This window comes from Miscanthus floridulus, chromosome 4 (genome assembly GCF_019320115.1).
Source record: "Miscanthus floridulus cultivar M001 chromosome 4, ASM1932011v1, whole genome shotgun sequence".
Classification (NCBI taxonomy): Eukaryota; Viridiplantae; Streptophyta; class Magnoliopsida; order Poales; family Poaceae; genus Miscanthus; species Miscanthus floridulus.
The window spans coordinates 101,327,818-101,339,879 of NC_089583.1; the positions used below are offsets into that span (position 1 = coordinate 101,327,818).

The 12,062-nt window shown below is 50.7% G+C and overlaps 2 protein-coding genes across 2 annotated transcripts; one reads left to right on the top strand and one right to left on the bottom strand.

Annotated features, from left to right (window-relative positions):
• Window positions 1-8,667: 8,667 nt before the first annotated feature.
• Window positions 8,668-9,738, top strand: LOC136552339 (uncharacterized protein At4g14100-like). The gene is made up of 2 exons (XM_066543878.1): window positions 8,668-9,269; window positions 9,384-9,738. Exons 1-2 carry the CDS (start codon window positions 8,747-8,749, stop codon window positions 9,605-9,607), a joined length of 747 nt encoding a protein of 248 aa, XP_066399975.1. The 5' UTR covers window positions 8,668-8,746; the 3' UTR covers window positions 9,608-9,738.
• Window positions 9,739-10,346: 608 nt separating this feature from the next.
• On the bottom strand, window positions 10,347-11,746 carry LOC136552340 (uncharacterized). Its single transcript, XM_066543879.1, has 2 exons — window positions 11,599-11,746; window positions 10,347-11,506 (listed from the first exon to the last, which is right to left on the bottom strand). The coding sequence occupies exons 1-2, from the start codon at window positions 11,705-11,707 to the stop codon at window positions 10,728-10,730; spliced, it is 888 nt and encodes a 295-aa protein (XP_066399976.1). The 5' UTR covers window positions 11,708-11,746; the 3' UTR covers window positions 10,347-10,727.
• Between the last annotated feature and the right edge of the window lie 316 nt (window positions 11,747-12,062).

Genomic DNA, 12,062 nt, shown 5'->3' on the forward strand with positions numbered 1-12,062 from the left:
AGATTAATTACGAAATTAATTACACAACTTGCGACTAATTTGCTAGACGAATCTTTTAAACTTAATTAGTCCATGATTTGACAACGTGGTGCTACAGTAAACATGTGTTAATGACAGATTAATTAGGCTTAAAAAATCATCTCATAAATTAGCCTCCATCTATGTAATTGGTTTTGTAATTAATCTCTATTTAATGCTCTTTATTGGTATCTAAATATTTGATGTGACATAAATTTTAGGAGCGACTAAAGAAGAAACACCGAGATAGTCAGGAACCAAGATTCTTTTCCTGCCTCCTCTGTACTCTGTAGTCTATCTGTCCATCCATGAGGCAAGAGGTCGATCTCATGGATTTGTTTGGGTAGTTGCCGCCCGAGGGACTCAGATTCAGTAACGTTGCTCTGGCAAGTCACGGCGTGAATTTGGTGCCCACATCCAACGTTCGGCCACAATCCGACGGTTCAAGGAAATACTCCATCCTTCCCTTCAGGCGTTCACGCCGAGCCGCCGCCAGCCCTCCCGTGCCGCTGCCGCCGACCTCAGCGTCAGTGATGAAGCCAGCGGTGGGGCTAGGGGGGCTCTAGCCCCCCTACCGATCCTGGGCACGTGGAGCCCCCTAAGCCATCTCTTAAAATTTTATGCATATATGTATTACGTAGGAGGGGCTAAGATTAAGAGAAGATAAAAAAAATCTCTATTCTTTTGTTCAGCTCCTCCTAATTTTTTCTAGCTTCGTCACTACTCAGCGTCACGCCCCGCCAGCCCTCCCGCGCCGCGCGTCGTGCGCCTCTACCGCAGACCTCCGTGTCATGCGCCGCGTGCCGTGCGACGGCGCTGCCGCAGACCGCCGCGTCACGCGCCGCTAGCGCTCCCGCCCCACGCGTCATGCGCCACTGCCGCGGAAGCGCAAGCGCAAGCGCGCAATAGCTCATTGTTGTCGGTGACAAAAGGGCACCACGTTTGCTTCTTGTGCGAGGGGATGATGAGGCGTACGAAGTTTGTGCGCCATCTCCGGGCACCGCGGTGCCAGGCTCCTCTCTCTCCTCCATGTCGTCCCCGCACGTTCGCCGCGTCGCCCTCCACGATGGCGGCGCGCGCTCGCCGCATCCCATGTCCGCGACGGCCACCGCTCGCCGTGCAGCCCTCCGCGACGGCTTCGCACGCTCTCCGCATGCCGTGCACGCGATAGCCGCCCGCTCGCCTGCCCCGTGCCCACACCGGCCGACCACTCGACACGCCGCCCCATGTGCTGTTGTGCACGCACACAGCGTTGGCCACGAGGAGTGAGCTCGCCACTCCGGCCGCGCACGCTCGCAGCGCTGGCGGCAGACCTCTGGCTCCGCACGCCGTCAACGGGACACAGCAGGGAGGAGGCCTGGACGTCCACGGAGCAGCTGGTTTGAACACGTGCCCCTCTCCACCGTCGCCTCGGGTCGCGTGAGGTCGCCTCCGTTGTGCATTTGTGCTGCTTCCCTTCCACGCCTTCCTCAGGTCCCCGAAGCTCCACCGTGTCGCCCCTGTCGTGCTCACTCTGCCGGCACGCACCCACACAGGACGCGCTCCTGTTCCTGGTCAACGGAGGTGCGAATGGCGGCGAGGCACTGGATGGCGGTGGTGGACTGGTGGCGCGGCGCAGGAGGGCTGGAACAAGCAGCGCGCGGTGCTGGAGGGCTGCAGCGTCGCGCAGTGTAGGACTTAGCGATGTGGGCGCGAGGTGCGTGAGGGCGGCGGATGCAGCGGCTCAGCGTGGGGGGCCAGCGCGAAAAGGAGGGAAGTTTTTCTTAGCCGTTGGATGATGCTTGGACGTCGGATACAGACCCAAAAGTTACGACGTGACTTGCAAGAGTAACGAATCTGAGTCCCCGCCCGAGATGGAGGGAATATGCATTCGACGAAGTGCTGTAGCGCGGCCTTCAGGTTTCTTCCACAAAGTGCGCAAAACAAGCTATCCACCGTCCAGAACTCATCTTGCATGAGTGGCCGTGTCCATGTTCCAAATGAGCTTGGAAAGTTGGCGACGGGCTTTGTCCAAATCTTCAGTGAATTGTTTTGGCGCTTTCAGTGCCGTCAGTAGGTAAACCGGCAGCGGACTTAGGGCGCGTTTGGACGATGTCCAGAAGATGCCGCACCGAGTCTGTGGCATGCCGAAGGTGCGGCGCAGAAAACGGCCGCCGCAACTACGGCACGATTTGGCATCCAAAATAAACTAGACGACCATGGCAAGTCTACGGCATGCCGCAACTGAGGCAGCGAAGCAAACACATGCCACAACTGCAGCGTGAAAGGTGTGGCGCGGCACGGCATCCTTTGGTCGCCTACCAAACGCCCCCTTAAAACCACACACCACCGCCTACTCCCGCCGCCAACACAATTATCCCTGATAATCAAAGAGAGAATTCCTTATTTGACACTGGGAAAATGAACCGTTCCTTTCTTGACCCTGAAATTTTCTTCGTTCCTTATTTGACACTCACTTGAACTTTCATCCCTAATATGACACTACCGTCCGATCCGTTAGCTTCTTCCGTCAGAGAGCCTGGGACGCGATGTCAGATATTTTGATTAGGACAAAATTGGCCTCCGTCGACTCTCCCGTGCGTGCGGTTCCCAGTCCTCGCTCCCGTGCGTCCTCTCTCCCGTGCGTCTGTCCCAGGCTGGATCCGGCGGCGAGCGGCGAGATTCCTGGCGGTGGCCGGCCGTCGGCGGCGAGATGGAAGGAGATCCGGCGGGGGAGGATGTGGATCCGGCCGGCGGCTCCCTCGGGCGGGGCTTGGCGGCGGCGGCGAGGTCCCCCGGGCGGCGCGCGCAGGCGGCTACGGCGAGCCCCCCCCGGCGGGTTGCGCAGGCAGCGCCGGCCGCGAGCTCCCCCCGGCGGGTTGCGCAGGTGGCTGCGGCAAGCCCCCCCCAGCGGCGCGCGCAGGCAGCGGCGGCGAGCCCCCCCCGGCGGGTTGCGCAGGCAGCGGCGGCCACGAGCTCCCCCCGGCGGGTTGCGCAGGCAGCGGCGGCCGCGAGCTCCCCCCGGCGGGTTGCGCAGGTGGCTGCGGCAAGCCCCCCCCAGCGGCGCGCGCAGGCAGCGGCGGCCACGAGCTCCCCTGGCCTGGTTGCAGATGCGGCGGCGAGCTGGGGTGAGCTGATACGCGGACTCTTGTGTGCATGCCTCTGTTTACCTCTTCTCTTTGATTTGCACAATGCTCATGCTTTATTAGTTTCAGCATTGCTATTTTGCATTTCGTTCAGCTCATGGGCTGTAGAATTCTGTTCCAAGTGGATCAATATCATTATCTCCTCTTGTGCTATAGGAAATATTGTTCTGCTTATCTGTCATGAGAGACGCTAGTGATGACTGCTTTTAGAACTCTGAATTCTGAGAATGGTGCCAGGCAGGCAGTCTCCCCCCCCCCTAAAAGAAACCGTCTCTCCTTTTTTTCGACTTAAAATCGAAATATGATCTGCATTTTCTTTTTGCAAATAGAACACATATATATTGGAGATCTATATATTGTTGCCACTATCGAAATATGATCTGCATTTTCCTTTTGCAAATAGAACACATATATTGTTGCCATTCTGGCTTGCTGATCCAATGAGTTCAACATATTCTACTACTTCGATTTTTGCTTCAGCCACACCTTTTCTTTTGAAACAGAATTTATGTCCAAAGTACCTATTTGCACACTGCTTTTCATTCTTGTGTGTGCACACTAGTAATGGGTGCTTTTAGAACTCTGAAAGTCTGGGAATGGTGCTAGCCAGGCAAGGTGGTCTTTCTTAAAATACAAAAAAGGTGTCCCATCTTTTGCAACTATGGATACCATGTTAGAACTCTGAAAGACTAGAATACCATGTTAGAATGTTTCAAAAGTCATCATAAAAATCATGTATGTCAGTTAGCTTGCTGATTCGAAGAGTGGAATGCATTATATCACTGGATAGAATCTTTGCTTCTACCCAGGATAGAATCTTTGCTCATTGACTTGTATTCAAAATCCAGGCAGCACGCTCGGGCGGGATTTAGGGGGCCATGGAGGGTCTGATAATGCTGGCACAAAGCCAGACTGGCTCCTTGAAGGGTGAGTGCTAGCCTTCGATTCATCTAAGCAGTGCAAAAGTGATGTGCAAGTAGCAGTGTTGATTCCTTAGATTGTTCTTTTCATTTGCAGGATGGATCCAAATTCAACATATTTGCTAGAAATTAGATTGTTTGGCAACAAAAAGAAAGTTAGAAAGGATTTTAGGTGTTTCTGTTTTGATATGACTATTGATTCAGATTTGACAAACTATAAGGATTTACTTGAAGAGATTGTAGAGAAGTACCCGCCAGGTTATTTGGAAGTAGCTCATCTTCAGTACTGTGACCATGATATGAAAGAATTCCCTGAAGTTCATTCTGACCAAGATTTGTTGTCTATGTTTGAGAAAAATTCAAAGACAAAGGTTGTCGACATGTTCATTTCTTACTGTGATCCCTCTGAACCATTTGAGCCCATCAAAGAGTGGCATAGTGATGTGCAAAAGCAGGCTGCAGCCAAGAATGTTGCAGAAGATGAGGATAGGTACCTTTGCAACCCAGTACCAGAGAATGAGCATGTAGGTGTTGATGATGAGGTCATGTACTTAGAGAAGATACCTTGTGAAGATACAAATATGGCTATGATTGTGCATAAGGATCAGGACAAAGAAAAGGTTGAGAGTGAGGATGAGGATGAGGATGAGGATGAGGATGAGGATGAGGATGAGGATGAGGATGAGGATGAATTGGAGATTGAGTCAGGGACTGAATTAGAGGATGACCAAGAGTTGGTAGGACATGAGGCAGAACATATTCCAAACAGGGAATATAATAAAGAAGACCCTCCAATGGTAGTTGGCTCAACATATCCTAGCATGGCAGAGTTTAAGATTGCATTATCTCAGCATGCAATCAAACATGAATTTGAGTATAACACGGAGAAGAGTGCACCATCTAGGTTCAGGGCCTATTGTTCAAGGCGGGAGGAAGATAATTGCCCATGGAGACTACATGCTTCTACAACAGATGATATGTGCACTGTAGTGGTAATTATTCAGCATAAATAATTTCTGTTTTTTTTTCTAAATATTTATTCTGTTATGTTGGTGTAGCTTAATAGGGATGTTAATCTTTTGTAGGTGAAGAAGAACCCATATGCTCATCAGTGCTCTAGTACAAGGAGGAAGAAGAAGGTCAAGAATGCCACCAAGCATTGGGTGTGTGCTAAAGTTAAGGACTGGCTCATTGAGGATGGATCACTTGGTGCAATGGAGTTGAAAAAGAAGCTTAAAGAACACTACAAGGTGAGTGTCCACTACAAGAGGGTGTGGATGGGTAAAGAGCTAGCATTGAGGCATATTTATGGTGACTGGGACAACAGCTTTGACAATTTGTATAGGTTTAAGGCACAAGTTGAGAGCACTTGCCCTGATAGCGTAGTAGTGATAGATCATCACACAATAAATGGGAAGATCAGATTTAAAAGTTTTTTCTTTGCCTTGAAACCATGCATTGATGGGTTCATAAGTGGTTGTAGGCCATACTTAGCAATAGATAGCACTTTCCTGACAGGCAAGTTTAAGGGGCAGTTAGCTAGTGCTTCAGCTGTTGATGGCCACAATTGGTTATTTCCTGTTTGCTTTGGAGTTTTTGATTCTGAAACAAATGATAATTGGAAATGGTTCATGGAGAGAGTTAGAGAGGCCATAGGATCACCAAGGGGTTTAACCATATGCACTGATGCTGGCCAAGCAGTGATGTCAGGGGTAGGTGATGTGTTCCCAGAGGCAGAACATAGGGAATGTATGTTTCACTTGGTGTCCAATTTTAAGAAAAAATTTCATGGCAAGGTTTTTGATGACCACCTTTGGGCCGCAGCATACTCATGGAACCCATATTTGTTTGAGAAACATTGGGCTGCAATGGAGGCAGCAAAGCCAAGTGCTACTAATTACCTTAGGAAGTGGCACACTAGGCTGTGGACAAGGAGTCAGTTCTCAACCATTTCCAAGGTTGATTATGTAACCAACAACTTGGCTGAGTCCTTCAACAATTGGATTAAGCACCACAAGTCCTTGAACTTGGATGACTTAATGGACAAATTAAGGCAAATGCTTATGATCAAGTGGAATCAAAGGAGAAAAATAGCAATGAAGTTAGATGGCTGGATTCTGCCCCACATAATTAAGAAACTGAAAGAAATGAGTAGAGAATTAAACTTGGAGGTGCTTGAATGCTCAGAAGTTGCTGAAGTTACAGCATTGGGGGGTACTGGCTTTAGGTTTGTTGTCAACTTGCAAGATAAGACATGTTCATGTAGACAGTGGCAAGTTTCTGGCATTCCTTGCAAACATGCAGTAGCATTTATCACATCACTTCACAATGCTCCTCTAGAGAAGTATGTAGACATGTATTACTCTATTGACAAGTTTAGAGCAGCATATCAGCACTTAATCCCTGCTATGACTGACAAACGCCAGTGGCCTAAATCTACACATGGATTTTTTATGCATCCACCTCTATTGAAAGCAAGTGCTGGTAGGCCAAAAACTGAGAGGTACAAAGGCTGTAGTGAGAATAAGAGGAAAAAAGGCCAGCACCAGTGCCCTATTTGTACAGGCTATGGCCATCATTGGCACAACTGCAAGAAAGGTAATCCAGAGGACATTGCTGCTATGATGGCTGTGAGGTACTATACATGCTAACTACTTTATTGTTGATTGCATTTTCCTTTTGGCATAATATAGATTGTAACTACTTTCTTCTTTATCATGTAGAGGACCACCTAAGAAGAAGGCAAAGAAAACCAAAACAGCAGAGTCATCCATTGTGCCTTTGGACAATGAAGCACCAGCAACTTCTATGTCTTTTCCACCAAGGTTAGCTCATGATTTTGTCTCACTTTTTCCCACAACAACCTGCAAGTTTTGAAGCACTTTACTTTTGCCATGTTAGCCAAAATTTGGAGACAAGTACAAAGAGTAAGGATAACCAAGTCATTTCTAGTATTGGAGCATCAACAAGCGCGGAGATTACATCCAAGAAAAAGGCAAATAAGGGCAAATCTAGTTCTGGAGCATCAAAAAGGTAATGAAACGAAGTTCATGATATAGCTACTGTACTTCTGTATCTCGTTGAACATTCTTCGTGGGGTTTTCTAACTCAATAAGTGAAGGTTGAGCGTAACACTTTTCAACCTGGCAAAATTGACGGAATATTTTATGCACTGTCATGCTAAAAGAGAATGATCATTCACAATATTACTGAAATCTGGATTTTCTTGGCCTCATTTGATATGGTATTCATGTCAGTAGAATGATTTGTTCTCAGCTCCCTGTCTCCCTGATGGAGCTACTAGTTTGCCATTGTCAATAGTGTAACAGTCTTCTACACCAGATGTCTGGTGCTACATATACAACCCTTTCTGGCAAATCTAGTTCTGCCATTACTTTGTTGCTACTGTTACTTGTTGTCTCTTGTTCAAATCTAGTTCTGCCGTACACAGGTCAATATCAGATTCAAATGAACCTGCGCCTACTGCTGCTCCAGTCAAGGCAAAGAGCAAAAAGAAAAAGGAGCCTACTAAAAAGAAAACCACCATTCCTATGCTGCCACTTGACAGCCCTGCAATGGGCACAAGAAGCAAAAAGGTCGATCCTGATAGCCATGCAATGAGCACAAGAAGCAAAAGGAGGAGGCTCAGCCTGTGATCCTCATGTATCTGTGAATTTGGACTCCGCTTTGTGTGTGAACTTGCATGTATCCGTGAACCTTTGTGTGTGAACTTGCATGTGAATTTGGACTCCTATGAACTTGCATGTATATGTGTGAACTTGCTGGTCTGTGAACTTGCTATATCATGTGTCATCATCATGCTGTGTAAATGTTGAAAAAATAGTTGTTAGAAATCATAAAGCATGCTGCTGCATGCCGGATTGCTGGTCCTGAGATCGATCGAGTTTGTGTTGCTGCAACTGCAAGCAGGCATGGAATGAAAGAGAAAAAAGGGAAAAGGCCAGAGGTCACAGGACACGATCTACCATCCTATCGGCCGACTGGTTAGCTCAGCAAAAACATGTTGACAAAAAAAAAAGAGCAGCCAGCGGCCAGATACGCTGCATGCGCCCAGCGCCCGCTGCATGCATGCACCAGTACCAGGGGCAAAAAGGTCTTTTTAAACACCACTTAACGCGGTTAGCTGATAGAGTTGACTGCGGTGTCATATTAAGGATGAAAGTTTAAGTGAATGTCAAATAAGGAACGAAGAAAATTTCAGGGTCAAGAAAGGAACGGTTCATTTTCCCAGTGTCAAATAAGGAATAAAGCTCGGTGGGGTTTTATCATTAGAAGTCATGTCGGCATGGTAGTAGCCGCAGGAGCAGGCTCGGCATGCTGAAGCAACCGCTTGTTTGAAGGGTCTGTGCTTCCACAAATCTGTTGGGGGAGATCAAAATCTTTTATGTATTCTGACTTCTGAGTTCTCTGAATGTTCTGTTCTATTTATCGTGTACCTGAATTTGTAATGCCAGACTTTTGTAGCTTCGTTGGTGTCCGGCAATTTGTCAGGGAACACGCGAATAAAGGAGTTCTGTTCTCCATTTTTTTTAAAAAAAAAAAGATAAAAGAAAATTTTCAATTCTCTGTGACCACCAGCAGCCGACACGAGCACACAACAAAGATAAGGCCCGCTCCGCTGGCAGCTGGCCGCTCCCTACTGCCGTCCCCAGCTCGCGCGACATGGCGCCCGCCGCCCGATGGTCCCCACCGCTCTTCCTCCTCTTGCTCGCGGCGGCCGCGGCGACGTTGACGGCGACGAACATGACGGCAGAGCACCCGTCCGACCAGCCCCCGGCCCCGTCGCCGACGCCGTGGCCGGAGCGCTTCCACGCGGTGCTGTTCACGAACCTGACCAACTACTCGGACGCCTCCACGGGCCCGCCGCTGCGCATCACGGACCTCTACTACGACTGGCCGCGGCGGCGGAACCTGAACCTGGTGCGCCACCAGCTGTCGTCAGACCCGCTCTACGATGTGGAGTGGAACAACGGCACCACCTTCTACTTCGACTCCTCGGCGTGCCGCGTCGAGCGCTTCCCCGTCGGCGTGCTGCCGCCGTGGTGGCTCTCCGGTGGCGGCGCCGAGTACCTGGGCCGCCGCGTCGCCGGCGGGATCGACTGCCACGTGTGGGGCAAGGCCGGCTTCATCTTCTACTACGAGGAGGCTCGCACGGGGCGGCCCGTGCGCTGGGATTTCGTCGATGGTACTGTAACAATTTTTTTTTTGGCTTGATTTGATTGCCATGAAATGAACTCACGAGGTTCATTCCCTAACTAACAATCAAATCGCATGGCATCCGCCTTATACTGATCTGCAGTGACGGGGATCCAGCAGTTCGTGATGAGCTTCGAGCCCGGAGTGGAGCTAGAGGACGCGCAGTGGCAGGCACCTGCATACTGCTTCCCGGATGACGACAACGAAGACGAAGAAGGGAATGGAAATGACAACGCCGCAAGTAGCAGTGGTGAGGAGGCTGGGGATGGGCTTGAGGCAGCTAGCATGTTACTCAGGAAGCTTGCAGGAGCTGCAGCAACGTCTTGATTGTGTTCTAATAGTTGTACTATGAGACATGTACTGTATTAACTAACTAATGCCTCCTCATTTTAATTTCCTATATATTTTTTCGCGGCCGTGCCTAAGCACGTATTTCATTAAGAGGAAGTAATTTCCTATATATTGTTGCTCCTGTCCAAAACAACAGATATATGCTCCCAATAATGAGAGGCACATCTAGAACTAACAATATCTGGAAAGATTAAGTATCTTCCTCAGGTTGAATGGATGTGGATATGTTGAGCACCAGGTGTGCTGCTTCTACAACCAGTATAGGGTGTTGTTTTTGGGAAAGCTTGATCTGTGATGTGTCAGTTCAGAATCAGATCAGTAAATTGTGAAATCAAGTTGTCTGCTTCTGGATTCATGCCTCACACACCACTTTAGGTCCTGTTCGCTTGAACTATCAGCTTCGGCATGTACATTCTCTCACACTAAATCAACTTCAACCGGCTTTATCACCGCACTGTGTGGCCACAACTCATAAAATTGCCCAAGAAATGCGAACCCAAGCAAACAAACAAAAAACAGTGCAAAAGTTCAGAAGAGGCGATTCAACTTATTTTTCATCCTCGAGGACCAGATAGCTATAGGATCATTGCTGCCAGTTTTGACAATAATTGAGAGGTGTGAAAGACTGATCGATCTGGAATTGTGGCCAGTGGACCACACAAATAATAAAGAATAGTAATCTGAAGAGCATCGACAAACAATGTTGCATCAAACTAACAACATATCGCAATTGGAAGCACACAACAAGACTCTGAATTTGCCAATAGAGTTCATCACACCAATTCAGCATAAATTGTAGGAGTAGGCCAATTGATAACAACATATCACAATTGGAAGCACACAGCAAGGCTCTGAATTTGCCAATAGAGTTCATCCCACCTATTCAGCATAAATTGTAGGAGTATGACAATTGACAAGCAGTCAAGCATGCTACACTAGTGCTGTGAAATTGTGAACCACAGAAGAGCATGATTATAATTCCGAGCACCAAATTCAGAAAACAGACCACAAGAATGCAAGATATATGCAAAAATTGTTAGATCGACCATATGATTGAACCCACTTAATTCCGACCACCAAATTCAGAAAACGACCCTCAGAACCGGCGAGCCGACGACCTGGGGGTGACCCTCCTTTCCTTGATGGCCACGGAAACGGCGCCGGACGCGGCGGAAGGCTTCTTCATCTCCTTGCTGCTCCTGAGTGACGACCTCAGCCCCAGGCCTCCGCCGTGGCCCGCCGCGAAGTCGACTGCTGGCGCAGACCTCCTCACGGACTCGGCGCCGCTGGCGGTGTAGGCCTTCTTGGCGACGCGGCGCTTGGACAGCTCGACGGCGACACAGGGGTCCTCAGCTATCACCTCGGGGTCCACCGAGGCCGCGGGCGCGAACTCCTCGCAGTAGTAGGGAAAGCCCTGCTTGCGCTTGAGCCGCTCGTCGCGGCGCGCCGAGTAGACGTCGTAGAGCCTGCCGCGCACGAAGAGCGGGCCGCCAGCCGGCGTGCCCGCGGTTATCGCGGCGAGGTTGAGCGCCACCAGCTCGTCGTGGGCGTCCGCGCCAGGCGGGAGGAGGTTCTCCTTCTCGAACCCCGCCCTCGCCCTCGCCGCCTGGGGCGGCGACGGCGGCGCCGCGGCGGGAAAAAAATTCTCCTTCTCGGCCGCCGCCGCCCTCGTCGCGGCAGTCAGGTCGAGCTTGACGCGCCTTGGAGGCTGGAGCGCGGAGGTCATGCTCGCACGCATCGGGCTCGGCTCGGCGCGGATCGGCGACGGGAGGGCGGAGATGGAGGCGCGCATCGGGCTGGGCTCGAAGCGGACCGGCGACGGGATCGCGCAGACGGACGCGCTCATCGGGGCCGCCGCCGCCTTCTTCATCGATCCTGCAGAGTTGAGAGGAACGCGCGTCGGATCGGGAGAACTGAATCGGAACACGAAGGGGGAGGGAGGATAGGGGATCAGCCGGCGATCGTACCTGGAGGCGTTTGCACGGAGGAGGCCGGCGCGAGGGGCGGGCGGGGCACCCGGTGCGGGCGCGGGCGGAGGCGGCGCGGGGACACGGCGAGCGGCGGACGGCGGTCCATGGGGTCGATCGGTCGCCTGGCCCGACGAAGAGATTGCTTCCCGGCCTCCGCTCCTTTTCTTTTCTCTCGGGTTTGGAAGACGAGGCGAGGCGGCTTTTGAAGCGGAGGCGGAGGGGTGGCTCTTCCAACGGTCGTCTTGCGTCTTCCAACCCCTTTCGAAAAATCCTGCGTGCTGCGTCCGTCAGCGTGGCCGTTTGTCACGGCTCGGCTCGGCTCGGCCCACGGCCCTGGGTGTTCTCACTGTCCTTTGGGCCTTCCGATATGTGCGGAGTCGCGCTGTTTATGGCATGATAATCACGGCGATTAGGGTGGTTGATGATGGTGGGCGCCACCGCGGTTATTTATGGTATAATCG